Source organism: Gracilinanus agilis, chromosome 2 (assembly GCF_016433145.1).
Source record: "Gracilinanus agilis isolate LMUSP501 chromosome 2, AgileGrace, whole genome shotgun sequence".
Taxonomy (NCBI): Eukaryota; Metazoa; Chordata; class Mammalia; order Didelphimorphia; family Didelphidae; genus Gracilinanus; species Gracilinanus agilis.
Window position 1 is genome coordinate 480,891,059 of NC_058131.1, and position 17,399 is coordinate 480,908,457.

At 36.4% G+C, this 17,399-nt stretch overlaps 1 protein-coding gene across 2 annotated transcripts; it reads left to right on the forward strand.

The window, feature by feature from the left end:
• The first annotated feature begins 5,453 nt into the window (after window positions 1-5,453).
• Window positions 5,454-16,363, forward strand: FCF1 (FCF1 rRNA-processing protein). 2 transcript variants are annotated; one of them, XM_044662081.1, is made up of 8 exons: window positions 5,454-5,529; window positions 5,825-5,892; window positions 7,202-7,273; window positions 9,651-9,799; window positions 13,927-13,999; window positions 14,678-14,765; window positions 15,127-15,221; window positions 15,939-16,363. In XM_044662081.1, the coding sequence occupies exons 1-8, from the start codon at window positions 5,527-5,529 to the stop codon at window positions 15,985-15,987; spliced, it is 597 nt and encodes a 198-aa protein (XP_044518016.1). In that variant the 5' UTR covers window positions 5,454-5,526; the 3' UTR covers window positions 15,988-16,363. The 2 variants fall into 2 exon arrangements, with proteins under 2 accessions (XP_044518016.1, XP_044518017.1); XM_044662082.1 differs by lacking the exon at window positions 5,454-5,529 and adding an exon at window positions 5,553-5,699.
• The last annotated feature ends 1,036 nt before the right edge of the window (window positions 16,364-17,399 follow it).

Genomic DNA, 17,399 nt, shown 5'->3' on the forward strand with positions numbered 1-17,399 from the left:
ATCTTTGGTCTTATTTTGAGGTTTTGGTTATGTATGAATGTGCTCTTACAATAATGACCAATATGGAAGTGTGTTTTGCATGACAATAAAAGAATTTTTAAACAACATGAACACGGACATACTTTGACAAAGAGTAAAAGATGGAAAAGTGTGGCATGCTATGATCCATGGGATCATGAAGAATCAGACATGATTCATAGACTAATTCAACAACAACAACAACAAAAATGAGGCAAAGAGGCGGCTAAAATGGCACAGTGTATAGAGCACTAGAATCAGGAGGATCTGGGGTTCAAATATGGCCTCAAACAAGTCCTAGCTATGTGACCCTGGGCAAGTCACTTAACTCCAACTGCACTGCCTTTACCACTTTTCTGTGTTAGAACTAAGACAGAAGGTAAGGATTTTAATTTGAAAAAAAAAACTGTAATTAAAAAAATTGAAGTAAATTCAATTTCCAACTAGAACACCACAAAGTATTCAAGGTTGCAAAATTATATGTCCTTACACCAGTTACATGAAGGAAAGTGTCTTTTATCAAGAATCTGGACTTACAACAAATTAAAACACAGTTTTAATTATTAATTATTAATTATTAATTACTTACAAGTATTAATTATTTACAATTATTAATCTAATTCTTAAAAAAAAAAAAGTATTCCAGAACAGTTTTTTCACACATTTTCCACTGTGTTCTACTAGGAAAGAACGTTCATGGAACATATACATGATTTGTGAGTACTTTCCTAATTGTATCTCCCATACTTCTTTCTGAGATTACCCTCCTGTTATGCTGTATATATCTGTTTTCTTTTTTTTTTTTAATTTAGAATATTTTTCCATGGTTACATGATTTATTATCCCCCCCCTTGGAGCTAATAAGCAGTTCCACTGGGTTATACATGTATCATTGTTCAAAACTGATTTCCATGTTATTCAAATTTGCAGTAGAGTGATCTTTTAATATCAAAACCCTAATCATATCCCTATCGAACCACGTGACTGATCATGTTTTTCTTCTGTGTTTCTGCTCCCACAGTTCTTTCTCTGGATGTGGATAGCATTCTTTCTCATAGAAAAGTCTATTATATTCGATTGTGCCATAATGTATCAGTCTCTGTGTACAATGTTCTCCTAGTTCTGCTCCTTTCACTCTTAATCAATTCCTGGAGGTCATTCCAGTTCACATGGAATTCCTCCAGTTTATTATTCCTTTCAGCACAATAATATTCCATCACCAATAGATGCCACAATTTGTTCAGCCATTCCCCAATCAATGGTCACCCCCTCATTTTCCAATTTTTTGCCACCACAAAGAGTGCAGCTATAAATATACAAGTCTTTTTCCTTATTATCTCTTTGGGATACAAACCCAGCAGTGGTATGGCTAGGTCAAAGGGTAAGCATTCTTTTAAAGCCCTTTGTACATAGTTCCAAATTGCCCTCCAGAATAGTTGGACCAATTCACAACTCCATCAGCAGTGTATTAGTGTCTGAATTTTGCCACATCCCCTCCAGCATTTATCATTTTCTTTTGCTGTCATAATGGTCAGTTTGCTAGGTGTAAGGTGGTACCTCAGAGTTGTTCTAATTTTATGCTGTAAATATCTTGTGTTACCTAGTTGTTTTTATGTTGTTGCTCTGTTAAAATGGGAGTTCCCTGAGAGTAGGGAACCTTTTTTTTTTTTGCCTTTTGTTATATCCCCAGCACCAAATGACTGAGTCCATTGGGCCCGGTAGTAACCTACATAGAGTTGGGTTTTAAGGTTTGAAACCATCTATGTACAAAGAGGCAGCATATTATAGAGAATAGAAAGCCAGCCTCAGAATCAAGAAGACTTAGGTTCAAGTCCCTAAGGAAGACACTTAATCTCTCAGTATCCTCAGACAATTCTTTAAGAAATGCCAATTCCCACTGATAGAAGGAGTTTCTTCCTCTGGAGCTCCCTACAGTGATTAAATCATGGCTTAAAACATCCCATCTCTGTACCCTCTAATCACTAATAAGTGATCAATCATGAATTCAGAAGACTGATGATGAAGCTTGTTTCCCACTGCTTTCTAAGGAGGGAGATAGGCTAGAAATGCAGAAAGAAACATACATTATAAAAATAGCCAGTGTGTTGATTTGTTCTGACTATACTTAATGGGGCAGCTAAAAATGGTTCAGGGGATAGAGGGCTGGACCTGGAGTCAAACTTCCCTATAAAACATCTCAGTATAAAGAATTCTAGAGCAGAATATTTATTATATAGTATGCTAATGTTTATGGGTAGACAACCAAAAAACATTGTTCCATACCTATAACTGTCAACTGAAGCTAGTAAAAAACAGACATGTGCCACTAAATGAATGTTACAACTAAAAAAGAAAAAAACAAAATGGTGATATTCTAGAAAAATTCTTTGAATTAACTCATTTCCATGGTAATTACAGTAGAAAGAGTCCACTTATTCTTTGGTTTTGAAATATCAAGAAGTATCTACATGACTTTGTTATCCATAAAAACATTTTATAAGATAAATACTAATGACTTCAATAAAGCTCAAATTAATCTCTAGTCCAATTATTTGTTGGAGTCAAGTCTGAGCTCCAGTGATTTCTGGCTATGTGTGTCAAATGAGAGTTAAGAGTTCTCTCTTCAGGGCTATAAACAATACTATACATCCTTTCCTCAAAACATCTAAACAGCATTAAGTTATTTTTTCTATTCATCAGTATGCAAAGAAGTCTAATTAGTTTTTGATCCTATCTCAACCTGAAACCACACAGCCCTTTTCCAAAGCATACATACAGCTTCTATGTTTGCCACTCCTGCTTGGTAACAGTATCAGGTCTCAATAGAGAAAAACAAATGGTTTACAAAGAATGAGTCATGACCTGGTTACTATGGTTCAATCATTACCAGAAATTTCTCTATCAAATAAAAGCAATAGGAACCTTTAGAGAAAGAAAAAATATCCAGAAATGATGAATTCTGATCAACAATACTTTTCTTTTAAAATTCTCCCAGGAATAGAAACACAGAAGAAAAACAACTGCTTGATCACATGGGTCGATGGGGATATGATTGGGTATGTAGACTCTAAATGATTGCCTTAATGCAAATATTAATAATATAGAAATAAGTCTTAATCAATGACACATGTAAAACCCAGTGGAATTGTGCATTGCTACGAGAGGGGAGTAGGAAGAGGGGACAGAAAGAACATGAATCATGTAACCTTGGGGGGAAAAAACCTCTAAATTAATTAATTAAATGAAGAAAACGTTAAGACAAAAAAAGAATAATATGGAAAAAGATATCAAGTGATAACACATGTATAACCCTGTGGAATTGCTTATCAGCTCTGGGAGGGGGCAAGGAAGAGGGAAGGGAGATAACATGAATCATGCAACCATGGAAAAATATTTTTAAATATAATAAAATTTAAAAATCACAAAATAAAAATTAAAAATCAAGTGACAGCAAAACAAATAAAAATAAAATTCTCTCAGGAATTCCAAATTTCAGGACACAAACTCTAAACAAGATTTTTTGAGGCTCCCTGATCTTATTTTAATGCAATTTCTAATTAAGTAGATAACAGTTCTGAGTTCTAACAGACTGGTGTTTTTGAAAAAGGGAAGAAGTTGTATTCATCAAACTACCAAGTCACTGACCTTGTTATAAACTGCAAATAAAATTCCAGAATAATTAAAGAAAAGGTCCATGAATACTTAGATTACTACAATTCAAAAATGTCAAATGATATAGCTAAAAACCTTTTTACCAGTCACAAGTTCTACTCCTTTACAATAGAAGTAAAAACCAAAAAACTATTATTTGCCAAAGCCCTATCCATGGTTTTCACTCATTTTTCCTTTACGGAGGGATGAAAAGCTATCTTCTGGCTTTGTAACAGCCAAAATAAAATAAAAGCCAACACCTGGAGATGCTTTCGATAACTGAATTATTTCAACCTGAAATAATTTATGCTACTTAAAGAAGTCATATAGGTATAACAATGCCCACCAAATTACATAAATACAATGGAAAAAGTGAGGCAGCACAAAAACTGAGTTTTAGTCCTGACCCCTATACTGACAAACTAATTTCTGTCAAGACAAGGATTGTCTCCATTTCCTCATTTGCAAAATGGGAATAGTGATGACATTATTCACCTATGAGCTGTTATAATCAAATTAAATCACTTATTCAAAGGCCTTTTTAAAGTATCTTATGAGAAATGCACTCTTTGTAGCAGAAAGTCACTACACAAATTTCACTCAATGATTAAATCCAAGACTATTGTTATGGAATAATTACCCACACCAAAAACACATGCATCATCAACTCATGTCTGAGCTTCTTACCAACTGAATATTTAGCTGATTTTTTTTAATCAATGTTTTTGATAGTTCCCACCAGAATGCTAGATAGATATTGCTGCATGTATGTGGATATCCACATACATATACATTTTTTCATACACATATACACATCTATATGCTAGCTATAGGATATACATATATAGAATGCTAGCTATATATGCACACATGTAGACATGGGGGAATAGTAGCTATATGCATGTACACATATATACATGTATCACATATGTACATACACATATATGTATACATACATGCTAGCTCTGTGTATGGCATGTACGCATACGGTGATAGCTATATACACAAGTATATGTACATATAGGATGCTCGCTATATGTACACACATATGTGTGTGTATACACACGTGTAGGTACACATATATAGTAATAACTGAAACTGAAATGTTATTAGTTTCAGAGAATCCAAAAGAAAGCTCTAAGTCCAAATTACTTACAGCATGTGCATATAGAATACAGATGCACCCACATAAGATTTCTTTCTCAAAGATAAGAGCTATACAGCTGTTATTCCAATTTGTGCGACTGTATTTTAACCACCAAGAAAGCTTTCCCCAAACAACATCCATAACTGTCTAGCTGACATACAAAGACTGCATTACCAAGGGTACATACCTAAGCATTGATTCCCCTTCACCAGACAGCGCCTTACAGAATACAAGACACTCATTTGTCTAATGAATGGGTGAATGAAAAAAATCTGCCCGACTCCAGCATCCAAGGGAAAATAAGGGGGTTGGACCTATGGGACGAAGGGCATTTCAGAGTCCCGACCCGCAGGTGGTATCGGGACAATCTCCCCGAAACCCTGGGCTCGTTAGAGGACCCTGGATGGGTCCAGGAGATGGAAGGGGTTCCCTGCCATAGAAAAGAGACGTTACCAAGAGTGGGGACTGCAGCAACACCAGATCCTCGCTCCACTGCCTTAGAGGGATGCCAGCACCAAGTCCCCGGACCAGCTGCCACGGAGACCTCGGTCCCCTGTACCGGTCCCGGTCCGGCTAGAGAAGCTCTTCCGTTTCCTAAGGAACGGACAGCACTTCCGGTTCCGGGCTTTCGTATTGCCGGAAATCGGGGAGAGTGACGCAGGAAGTGTGCGCCGCTCTTCAGACCTCGGAGTGGGAAGGAATCTTTTAACATGGTGAGAAACCAGGACGGGAAGGGAAGGAATTAGGGATTATTGGACGTTTCTTCACCAGAAAATATAAACAAGCTGGAAGGAAGCCCTTGACAATTGAATTCTCATGCCAGTTTTCGAGGATTCCTTTCTTTCCCATCAGCTTCTCACCAGGCTTGTCGGCTGCGTGCCAGGCAAGCGGGGCAGGAGCCGGGGAGGTTGGGATGGGAGGGAGACTTGGGTAGACTCAGAATATTTGGCGAAGGCTATCGGGGACGGAGCAATGGATTTTAACTCAAATTGTGCCTATTTTTTTCAGGGGAAACAAAAGAAAGCGAGGAAATATGCAACCATGAAGCGAATGCTTAGTTTACGAGATGAAAGATTGTGAGTGCCTTAAATCAGCTACGACGCTAAAGCAAAGAGAATTGGTTTGGTCCCTGGAATCCTTGTTGCTTGCTTTGAAATATGTCTTAAACTTAAAGAAATCTACTTTGAATTTAGAAGGGGAAGAAGAAAATAAGAATCCGAAAGTAAACTTGAATTGCAAAAAAGTCTCTTTAAGAGAATTATTCCATACAGCTAATTGTCATACCTATTGGTTGTAATTAGTTCCCCCCAAAAAAAACTTAGCTTTTCACATTTATGTGAAAATGTTCAGTTCACCTACTCAACTCAGCACCATCTACCATTTGGGAACCTTTATCATTGTATAGAGAGGTAGTATATTAGAGTCAACAGAGGACTAGCCTTGAAGTCTAGAAGACCTGACTGAGTTCAAGCCCAGCTGCTAGGCTGGAACAGTAATTTATTTTGCATCTGAAGTCAGTTGTTTGCTACTGTTGCCAAAAATATTTTATGTTTCCTTCTGTCAGTCACACAGAACATTTTTTTAAAGCCACATATTTAGGAAGATGGGATCCAGTTCCCCTAGTTTAGGTCTTAAAATATTTTCTCAAGTAAATTGACAATTGATAATCTCAGGACCAGAAATATGCATGTCAAATGTTGTCTTCGCTCTATTTAGTACATTTGGAATAGATCATGGTGCTGGTGTTTAGAGTGATACCTAGAGACTTATACACTTTCCTTCTATTTTATTTTAACAAGACTCATTATGTTATTTCTACTCACATCCTTTACAACGTCATAACATTCTCATTCTAATATAGGTTTTCAGAAGATCCAAGCTAAAATTTGTATCATATATGTTGTATTAAATTATGTGGTATGCTGTAGTGAAAAAAAATGCCACTGACAATGTTAAGGACTTTTTCTCCTCTATTCCTGCATTCATCAGCCAACACCAACTCTAACCCATGTATTCTTGTAAAGTTTGGAGAAATGTTGTTGTGATCAACCTTTGATAAAGGTACTGAGAGTAATTATTTCTCTCATTGTGCCCCAACTACTTTGTTTTTAACTAGGTGTGAACTTAAAATTCTACATATTTTTAACCTTAAGATATTAAGATATCTCCTTAGGATAATCACCTAATATCCAGTGTGTTATTAGGGCAGCTCTTACTGTAGCCTTAGAGTTTTACCAATAACATAAACCAAACAAGATTAGATTATTTAAGTCAAAAATTCTTATCCCTTAAATGAAAGAATTAAGAGTTGACTGTACTTATTATTGACTGAAGATGTTTTTACTGTGGTATTATTCTTAAACTTATTTTTTTTTATTTTATTAGAAAAGAAAAAGATCGATTGAAACCAAAAAAGAAAGAGAAGAAAGACCCCAGTGCTCTCAAAGAAAGAGAAGTGTAAGTATTAAAGAACATCCAAAATTCTTCTTGGTATCTGAAAGGAAAATTTTGGATCTCGGTACTTCTTCTATCTAAAACCTACATTCTTAGTTCATATGTAGATAAACAGAAAGTGGATGAACCAGACATTTTTCCAAATGGGAGGATGAGTAGGAATACTCTTTATTCCTTATTTCCAGTCTCTCCCTTTACCACCATTAACTTTTTCAAATTTGTTACCCAGTTAAAATCTTAGTTGCAATTATTTATCAGTGCTCAAGACATTCTTCATTTCTCAAGGAGTTCAGTACCTGGCTCAACCTTCCTCTTTACCCTAACTCCTACCCTTTAACTAAGAGACTTCAATACTTCATGCTTCCCTTATATGCTAGTTCTTGAGAATAGGTTAGAATACTCTTTACTCCTCATTTCTAGTTCCATGCTCCCTTTACCACCATCAGTCTATTCAAATTTATGTTGATGTTCCCACACATCCCAGTTTCCACCAATCCCTCAGTCTTCTTTCCCTTCTCTTGAGCTACACATGGGGATGGTCACATCTTTGATCTCTCCAACAAGTATTCCACTTTAACAATCAAAATTTCTCAAAATCCCTTTATCATATCATAACCTCCTATCATTTCATTTCTCCCTATGGTATATCTCTCCTAATCCTATTCTTTTCCCTTTGGAGGACCTCCAATCCTCTCATCCTTTAGTACTCTCCCAGGCTTTCACCTCTACTCTAACTTCATCCCCCCTCACTCCTTAATCTCTTCACTACATTTAACCAATTCATACCCTACTTTATCTCAGGTTCTGTTATCCCTTATCCTTTTCTAAACCCTAATCCTGGATTACTCCCAGCATCTACCACCTCCTCCTCTCCTCCTTACATACTCCTGAACATAACTGGAGAAAGGCATGCGACCAAGATGAATGGTCCACTTCAAATATGTTACCTAATATCAATTTGGCCCTCACCTCAGCAAGACAGTCCTTTTACTCTTTACCAACTGATTCAATATCCCTCTCAGGACAGAAGTGGTTTTAGGCTTTCTCTTTCATCTTCAAGCCTCCATCATTCCCTTCCTCTCTTTGTTGAGGTGTTAACCTCATACTTTCAGGAGAAAATAGAGACTTTTTGCCATGAGCTTCTTTTCCTTTTCTTTGTTTCTCAAAAACTCCTTGACACCATCCCTCATTTGCACCTTTATTCCACTTTTGATGAAAAGGTGACCCTTATCATTAAAGGGCCAACCTTTCTTCATGTCCTCTTGATCCCCTCACCCCCTCAAAAGTGAGTATTCCCAAGTTCTGGGCTTCTCGTCTACATACTTTTTTTTTTTAAACCCTTACCTCCTATCTTAGAGAATCAGTGCTATGTTATTGGTTCTAAGGTTGTGTGGCTAGGCAATTGGAATTATATGACTTGCCCCGGGTCAAACAGCTAAGGAGTATATGAGATTTGAACCCACAATCTCCCATTTCTAGGCCTAACTCTCTTCTATTGAGCTACCTAGCTGCTATATAATCTTTCAGAAAGCTTGGTGACCTCAGTGGGTTTAGTATCTCTACACAGATGACTGTCAAATATGTATATGCACATACATGTATGCATACATAGACATATATATTTATATTCAATTCTAATCTCCAGTCCTTCACTTTCAATTTTTTATTGAGTATTTTAAACTAACTGTCCTATAAGGCTTCCTAAACTCAGTATATATAAAGTTGAACTCATTATCTTTCCCCAAAAACCCCACTCCACTTCCCATCTTCCCTATTTATCTTATGGTATTCAGACATCAACTTGAGCATTATCTTTGACTTCTCACATGTTCACCCCATATATTCAATCAGTCGCCAGATCTTGTCATTTCTACCACCAGAGTATGTCTCATCTCCATCCTTTTTCTCTGCACTAACCCAGCCACACTTTAGTTCAGGCCCTCATCACCTGTTGCCTGGACTGGGGCAATAGCTTCTTTCTTGGTCTTCCTGCTTCAAGTCTTGAACCATTCTAATTTTGTCTTCCTCACAGCTGCCAAAGTGATTTTCCTGAAGTGCAGGTCTGCCCTTGTCACTCCCTCAGTGGCTCCTGGAAGCATCTGGGATCCAACACAAAGCCCTTCACAACCAGGCCCTCAGTGCACCTCTCCATCCTCATCACTTCCATTTTCTCTCCAGAGCCTTTCTCTTTAAAGGAGGAAGAACAGAAAGAAGTTAAGCTTAGAGTCCCTTTCACTTTGTTCATTTGTAGCACTCTTCCTAGAACATATCTCTTCAGAGTTTAGACTCCTTTTACTGTTGGAGGACTTTAGTTTTTGTCAAGTACATTATTGGAACTGAGTAAAAATAATTTTTAATTACTTTATTCTCTGTTGTTTAGCCCCCAGCACCCATCCTGCTTATTCTTCCAATATAACACACAGTTGGGACCCCCTTACTACATCCTAGTTGATACCAACTTTATCAACTTCTCCATCAAAGCCAAGCTGGACTTAGTACAGTCAATGATGGATTGTCTGTATGCCAAATGTGAGTGTTATCTTTTGAATAAGACTTTTTCTATCATATAAATTAACAATGAGCACCTATTAAATAACACCTACTATGTACCAGGTCCTGGGGCAAAGGGCAAAAATGAAACAGTCCTAACACTAAAATATATTAAGTTCTATTTAACTAAATGTGTGAAATGAGGAATTTTCATTTACCCAAGAGCTTATATCTATATTCATTTAGTTACTATAGAAACTGCCAATTTTCAAGGAAACATTTTTATTGTAATTACACCGGCCAGCCATGAACACAGTTGGTGCTAATGACTATAATGCATGTATTTTGTAATGTGCTATTTTAAAATTGTCATCATCTCAATTATTTTCTTTGTCAACTCTCTAGGATTTTCTAAATAAACCACAGTATCATGTGAAAGTAGGGTTAATTTCATATAGTAAAGGTATTTAACCCAGAATAATCTACATATAACTTATTTCCCCAAAAATTGTTTCAGGATTTTCTTATGCTTCTAGAGCAGTGATGGTGAACCTAGTGCCTAAACTGCAACCCTCACACAGTATGTGAGTGCCCCCCTTACCCCAGACAGAGGAGGGAAGAACTCTAATTGGACTGCTGGGCAGAGGGGCAGGTGATGTGAGAAATGTTCTCAGGCTTACATGAAGATGGAGCCATAGGTTCACCACACCGTTCTAGAGTGTAAAGTATCAATATATAATATTTTATAAATTCCTCTGAGCTTTCAAATTTGGAAATCATTGAATTTTCAATATATCCATGATAATTCTCTTTTCTTTGATGAGGAATGTGATCTCATTTCATATTTCATACTATTAATATAATAAATTTCATTGATTGGTATGCTATGTACTTCTTTGGCTTCACAGATCATTTCAAATAATCCTCCCACCAAAACTGATTGCAACCAGTCTAGGCCATATCAGTCTGTTACTCATCCTGTCATTTCATAAATCCTTCATCTAGGATCTACCTTTGAAGGCCTTCCTCTGGATCTTTTAATCTGACACTTGGACTGTCTCCTTCCTATGATTTGCCCAGATTTTCCATTCATGCATGTCAAAGAGGAAACCTATGCTATTTTTCTGCATTAGTTTTCCTTGGTAATGTTGTGATGGCAAAAATGTCCTTGGGTTTTTGTGGAGCATAAGCTCTGCCTGGCCTATCAAGTTGAACTTGCTTCAAGGATGGGCCTTACCTGGCTAAGTGCTAAATTACCACTGTAAAGTTTGACCAGCAGGAATTTTTTTTTAGTCACAAAAATACAAAGAAACATTTGCTATGATGTGGAGGAGTTGCTGTTGATGTCAGTGGAGGGTACACCAATACTGATAATATCATAGGCATTGAAGGACTAGACTATAGAAAGTATTAATATAATAAATAATGGAAAACTATAGAAATTTCAATTTCCTAATTAATCTTTTTTTTCCCTTTTTTTTAAACTGTTACCTTCTGTCTTTGAATTAATACAAAGTATTGATTCCAAGGCAGAAGAGCAGTAAGGAGTAGGCAATTGCAGTTAAGTGACTCATACAGGGTCACATAGCTTAGGAAGTATCTGAATCCAGATTTAAACCCAGGACCACCTGGCTATCTTATCTACTGAGCCACCTAGCTGCCCTTTCCTCATTAATCTTTGAGAATAATTCCATGCAAGGTAATTCTTGTATCCTCCCATAGCTGTGCCTCTTTTAATTCTTTCTATACTTTTATTTTTTCATACCATAGTAATTTCCTTCCTCGTTGTAGCAAAAACTGTTAAACAAAACAGGCTGATGAAACAAACCACTTTTGACAATTTGATGACATATACCACATTGCACAGCTGTAGTTCCCTATCTGCACTGAGAGGAGAGAGATGTTTTGACATCAGTTCCCTTGAACCAAGATGAGTTATTATGATTAATCAGAGTTTAGCTGCTTATTTTTTTTGTTTTGTTTTAATTTGCATTATTGTAATTGTCCCATACTCAATATCACTTCTTAAAGGTCTTCTATATTTTTCTGGTTTCCTGAAAATTATTTATTAGCTGTGTGATATTTTCCTCTTATAATCATAGGCCACAGTTTGCTAAATCACTTCCTTGCTAATAAGTACCCATTTTGGTGGTTGTCATTATAAAAATGTTGCTTTGAATATTTTGGCATGTCAACTTAGGTCAATTTAGGTCTTTGCAATTGGTGTGTCAGAGGATTGAAACAGTTGAGTCTTTGCCTCTATAATTCCAAATTCTTTTTCAGAATGGTTGGACCAACTTGCAGCTTCACCAACATTATCTCCTTTATCCCTGCTAGCATTGACTCTTTTTTTTTTCTTTTTTTTAAGAATCAATACTGTGTATTCATTCCAAGGTAGAAAAGTAGTAAGGGGTAGGCAATGGGGGTTAAGTGACTTGTCCACGGTTACACAGCTAGGAAGTTTCTGAGGCCAGTTTGAACCCAAGACCTCCCATCTCTAGGCCTGACTCTCAATCCACAGAACCACCTAGTTGTCCCCTCAGTATTTACTCTTTATGTCTTTTATCATTTTTGCCACTTAAAGAGTATGAAATATGTTCTAAGTTGTTTTAATTTGCATCTCTTACTGTTAATGACTTGGAGCATTTTCATCTCTTAATAATTTGCAATTCTTTTGAAAATTATTCATATTCTTTGAATGTTTATTTTTTTAGAATTACTCTTGATTTTATATACTTGTGCCAATTTCATATATATATTGGCATGGCTCAGATAGCAGATATTTTTTCAGAGATATTTGATACGAAGATACTTTTCCTACTTGTCAGTTTTTCTTATTCTAGCTATATTGATTTGTGTGTGTGTGGGTAAATGTTTTGTTTGTTCTAATTTTATGCATTTGAAAGTGTTTTTTCTTTTATGATCACCTTTATTCCTTATTTGTTTAAGAGTTCCACTCTTAACGTCACAATAATGTACTTATGCTCCATTGATATATCAGTTTTGCTGAATTGCTTTTGTTGTTAAAAGGGGTGATTCACTAGTTAGGGAAAGGAAGAGGAAAGATCTCACTTGCCACCTCTATTTTCTTAAAATAATGTCCTTTTATATTTATATCACCTATTTTGCATTTGGAGTTTATTGTGGTATATGGCATAAGATGCTAAGAACATAATTTTTGCTAGGATATATTTTCTGCCTTCCCAGTTTTTGTTGAATTAGGAATTCTTTCCTAAGTGGTTTGTGTTATTGGATTTATTGAGTATTGGGCTACCACATTTGATTTCTTCTAGCTTTAATTTATCTAGTCTATTCTACTGATTACTTTTCTCTTTTTTTCACCAAGAGCAAAAAATTGTAATGGTTATTGTCTTATAATATCATTCTATATTGGGTAATACCAGGCCCTCTTCATTCCTACTTATTTTTCATTATTAATCTTGACATTTTAGACCTCCTATTCCTTTTAACCTAAAGTTTGTGAGCTTGTTTATCTCTTTAATGTATTAATAACTTTATTTCAATAGAATTAATTTCTTTTTTACTGCTATGTGCTTTATGCATTTAAAAACTGTTCTGAGGAGGAATCCATAGTTTTCACCAACCTGCCAAAGAGATCCATGGCAAATTAAAGGTTGAGAACCCTTGGTCTTTAGGGACAGCTAGGTGACTGATTGGATTGAGAGCCAGATCTAAAGAGGGGAGATCCTAGGTTCAAATCTGGCCTTAGACTCTTCCTAGTTGTGTGGCCCTGGGTATGTCACATAACCCCCATTGCCTTTAAAAAAGAAAAAGAAAACCTTACTCTAAATAAAATTTTTATTTGGTTTGGTTTTTGTTTGTAGTTTTGTAAAGTTACCCATTGTTAATTTGTTTTACTTTGAAACCTATAAAGTATTTTTAACATTTTTATTGTATTAACACCAGCCAACCTTGAACACTGTTGATGCTGATGAATTTAGTTCGTGTATTTTGTAACCTGCTACTTTAAAATTGTCAATCATCTCAATTATTTTCATTACCAATTCTCTGGAGTTTTCTGAATAAGTCACAATATTATCTGAAAGTAGAGTTAATTTTTGTCTCTTAGAATATCTCATAAGCAAAACATTACAGGTTCTTCACAGGTATAAATGATATATGTCTTTTTCTTTAATTATATGTAGGCATTCCTTGCATAACTGACTGTGTAATGGCTGAAATTGAAAAACTGGGACAAAAATACCGAGTAGCCCTGAGGTAGGGACATACTGGGATTCCTTTGGTCCTGTTTCATTTATTTACAGTCCTAAATTTTCTTATCTTATTAATTTAGTTAAAATCCATATAAAGGTAATTACCTCTAGAGTTACAGTGGAGATTTCAAATCTCTAAAACTCATAAACTAGGATTTTTTGGTTATTTTGTCCATATTTTTATACAACTTTAAAAAATTTATCTCCCTTTTCAGTTAGAGGTGATCTTTTAAATTTCTTGTTCTCTTAGGTGATACTACTATGTAGGAATCTCTTACTTAACAAAATTTCAGTTAACAGAATGCCTAAGTTAATTTCAGTCTAAGGGGAAGCATTTCACCTTAGTTTTCAGTTCTTTGTGAAAATAAAAAGTGATGCTTTAAATATTTTGTGCATATAGTTCTTTTTCTTCCTTTATTAGCTTTTTAGCTTACTGGCATCACTGATCAAAAAATATGCACAATTTAGTAACTTTTGGGGGCATACTTCCAAATGGCTTTCCAGAATGGCATAATCTACCCTGTTCTTAAGTGGATACTCAACTATTCCTTTATTTGATTCATTAATAGAATTGAACTATATAAGAAAATGCTGCTGTTAGTATCCCCCTATGAATTCTTTTGTGAATCTATTGTTTGAAATATGCGGATTATCTCTGAATTCAGCTTTTCTATTCCTACAGGATTGCCAAGGACCCACGATTTGAACGTTTGCCATGCTCACACAAAGGAACATATGCAGATGATTGCTTAGTCCAGAGAGTCACTCAGGTATATAGTTTGAAGTATCTACTTTGCAGTTAGCCTAGAAAAAGTTGTTTTAATAATTGGTGAACTTTGTTCTGCATGTAGCCTGAAAACATCCACAAATCGTGGGGGGATATCATATGGAACCCATTCATAAGCAAATGAGAATATCTCTTCCTGAGATCAAAAAGGAAGAAAGACTATAGCCACTGTACATTGTTATTAGTCTCTTGAAGAGTGATTAATTCTTTCATCCAGAAATCTAATCATTTCACATATTATGTTGTTTTGGTAGCCTTTCTAATTAATGTTATGCTCTCTAAGCTGGACAGTATTACTGCTCTGTGTATATTCTAGGTATTCTCAGCCCCTGTCTCTCTTCCAGCATAAATGTTATATTGTGGCTACAGTTGATAGAGACCTTAAGCGAAGAATCCGGAAGATCCCTGGAGTTCCCATCATGTACATTTCCAACCACAGGTGAGATATGTCTGAAGATGGTAATGAGAATATTGCCACTGAAGTTAGTTCATATTTATTTATAAATAAAAGATATTTCAGATATCTTTATTTATTAAAGATGAGGCCAAGATATAAGATAAAAATCACTCTATGTCAGATGTTTAAATCACTAAATATTTGGGTGGGGATTAAACAGCAGGAAAAAGAAAGTCTTAGGAATTAAAGTAGATGGTTCAGAAATACAAGTTGGGGGACAGGGGCCAATAATTGTTCTTAGAAACTACCAAAGTCAGTAGCCAAGCCTAAGTCCTAACCCTAAGTGTGTCTTTTTTTTTGGCGGGGGGGGGGGAGGGATTTTATTTAATTATTTTAGAGTTTTTTGCCATGGTTGCATGATTCCTAAGTGTGTCTTGAATCCTGGTCAGCAAAAGGCTTATAAAAGAGTTCTTATCTTTTGTGAATTTTTGAAGTCTATCCCCAAATCTGAATTGTTATCATTTTTCACACTGAGGACTCTTCCCTAGACAAAGTTAGTACAACAAACTACAAATTCATCAGCATTTCTTTCAATAATTGAATAATTCTGCATTCTAAAATGCATTTCATACCTTTTTATATTGCTTGCTGCAAGACCAAAGAGAGGAATATCAGTTAGCTGATATAAAGCAAAATAAAGACTACTGAGTAGGTTCTTCAAGTTTTCTCAACAGTGTGCTAATTCTTTATTGTAAATAGGTATAACATAGAAAGAATGCCAGATGATTATGGAGCCCCTCGATTGTAACTTCAAGAGACTGTGTTTCCTGTGATGCCAGCCTACACAATAACCATACAGTTAACAGAAAAGCACCACTGTAGACCACTTACTTGGTCCTGTTATGGAAAATGGGGTTATATGAACGTATTTTCTTACTTTATTCTGAAGTGACTTTTGTATCTTAATGAAAAACTCATTGAACTCATTTATATACGTAAATCAATTTTGTTCAGATATTTCTATAGACTGTTATTCTGATTCTCATTCTTCTTCACTACTGGATAATGGCCTTTAAAAAAAGTACTTCAACGGACTTTCTTCCCTTGCCTCTACCCCTATTGTAAAAGCTGCTGCTATGTACAACTTTATTCTATTGGGAATAAACATATAAATAAGGAAACTATTGAAGAAGCTTTCACACAAGGAAATGTTTTTCTTTTATTACAAGAAATATTTCCGGGATAGCTGGTTGGCTCAGTGGATTGAGAGCCAGGCATAGAGATGGGAAGTTCTAAGTTCAAATCTGCCCTCAGATACTTCCTAGCTGTGTAACCCCAGGCAAATCACTTAATCCCTATTGCCTAGCCCAGCGCTGGCAAAGTATTGGCATGTATGTCCAACCAGCACTGGGGGAGCTGCTCCGTTCCCCCTATTCCCAGCACCCAAGGACATTTTTTGCATGCCCTACCCCTATGTCCAGCTGCCCAAAGTGAGCACTTCCTTCTTCCACTCTCTAGGGCAGGGGTCCGCAACGTATGGCTCTTTTTTTTTTTTTTTTTTAAACCCTTGTACTTTGGTGTATTGTCTCATAGGTGGAAGATTGGTAAGGGTGAGCAATGGGGGTCAAGTGCCAGGGTCACACAGCTGGGAAGTGGCTGAGGCCGGGTTTGAACCTAGGACCTTCTGTCTCTAGGCCTGACTCTCACTCCACTGAGCTACTCAGCTGCCCAGCGTATGGCTCTTTCTGCAGGAGCCATAAAGTCGATTTTTTTTTCAGGTGCTGTTACAGGAGCGCGCACTGTGAGCACTGTACGGCTCTCACGAAATTACATTTTAAAAAATGTGGCATTTATGGCTCTCACGGCCAAAAAGGTTGCCGACCCCTGCTCTAGGGTAATGTGGTGGGGCTCACAGGCAGCTTGAAGTTGCAGTTTGGGCACTCAGACTTGAAAACCTTTGCCAATGCTAGTCTAGCCCTACTGTTTTTATGTCTTGGAACCAATACACACTATTAATTCTAAGATGGACAGTAAGAGTTTAAAAAAAAGAAATATTTCTTTAAGAATGTTCTGCCAGGCTTCCGGGTTAAGATGGCGGCAGAGTAAGAAGCAGCTCTTAACCTCTCCTGACCAAAACACACAAAACTCCTCAAGGGGACATAAAAACAAGTCCAGACGAACGGAGGAACCCCACAACAGGGCACAGCGTGGAAGGTACGT

Bases quoted from the DNA above. Each gene is read 5' to 3' on its own strand.
- FCF1 (XM_044662081.1), top strand. The intron at 9,800-13,926 runs GTGAGTGTTATC...AATTATATGTAG, and splicing joins GGATTGTCTGTATGCCAAAT to GCATTCCTTGCATAACTGAC. The intron at 14,766-15,126 runs GTATATAGTTTG...TCTCTCTTCCAG, and splicing joins TAGTCCAGAGAGTCACTCAG to CATAAATGTTATATTGTGGC.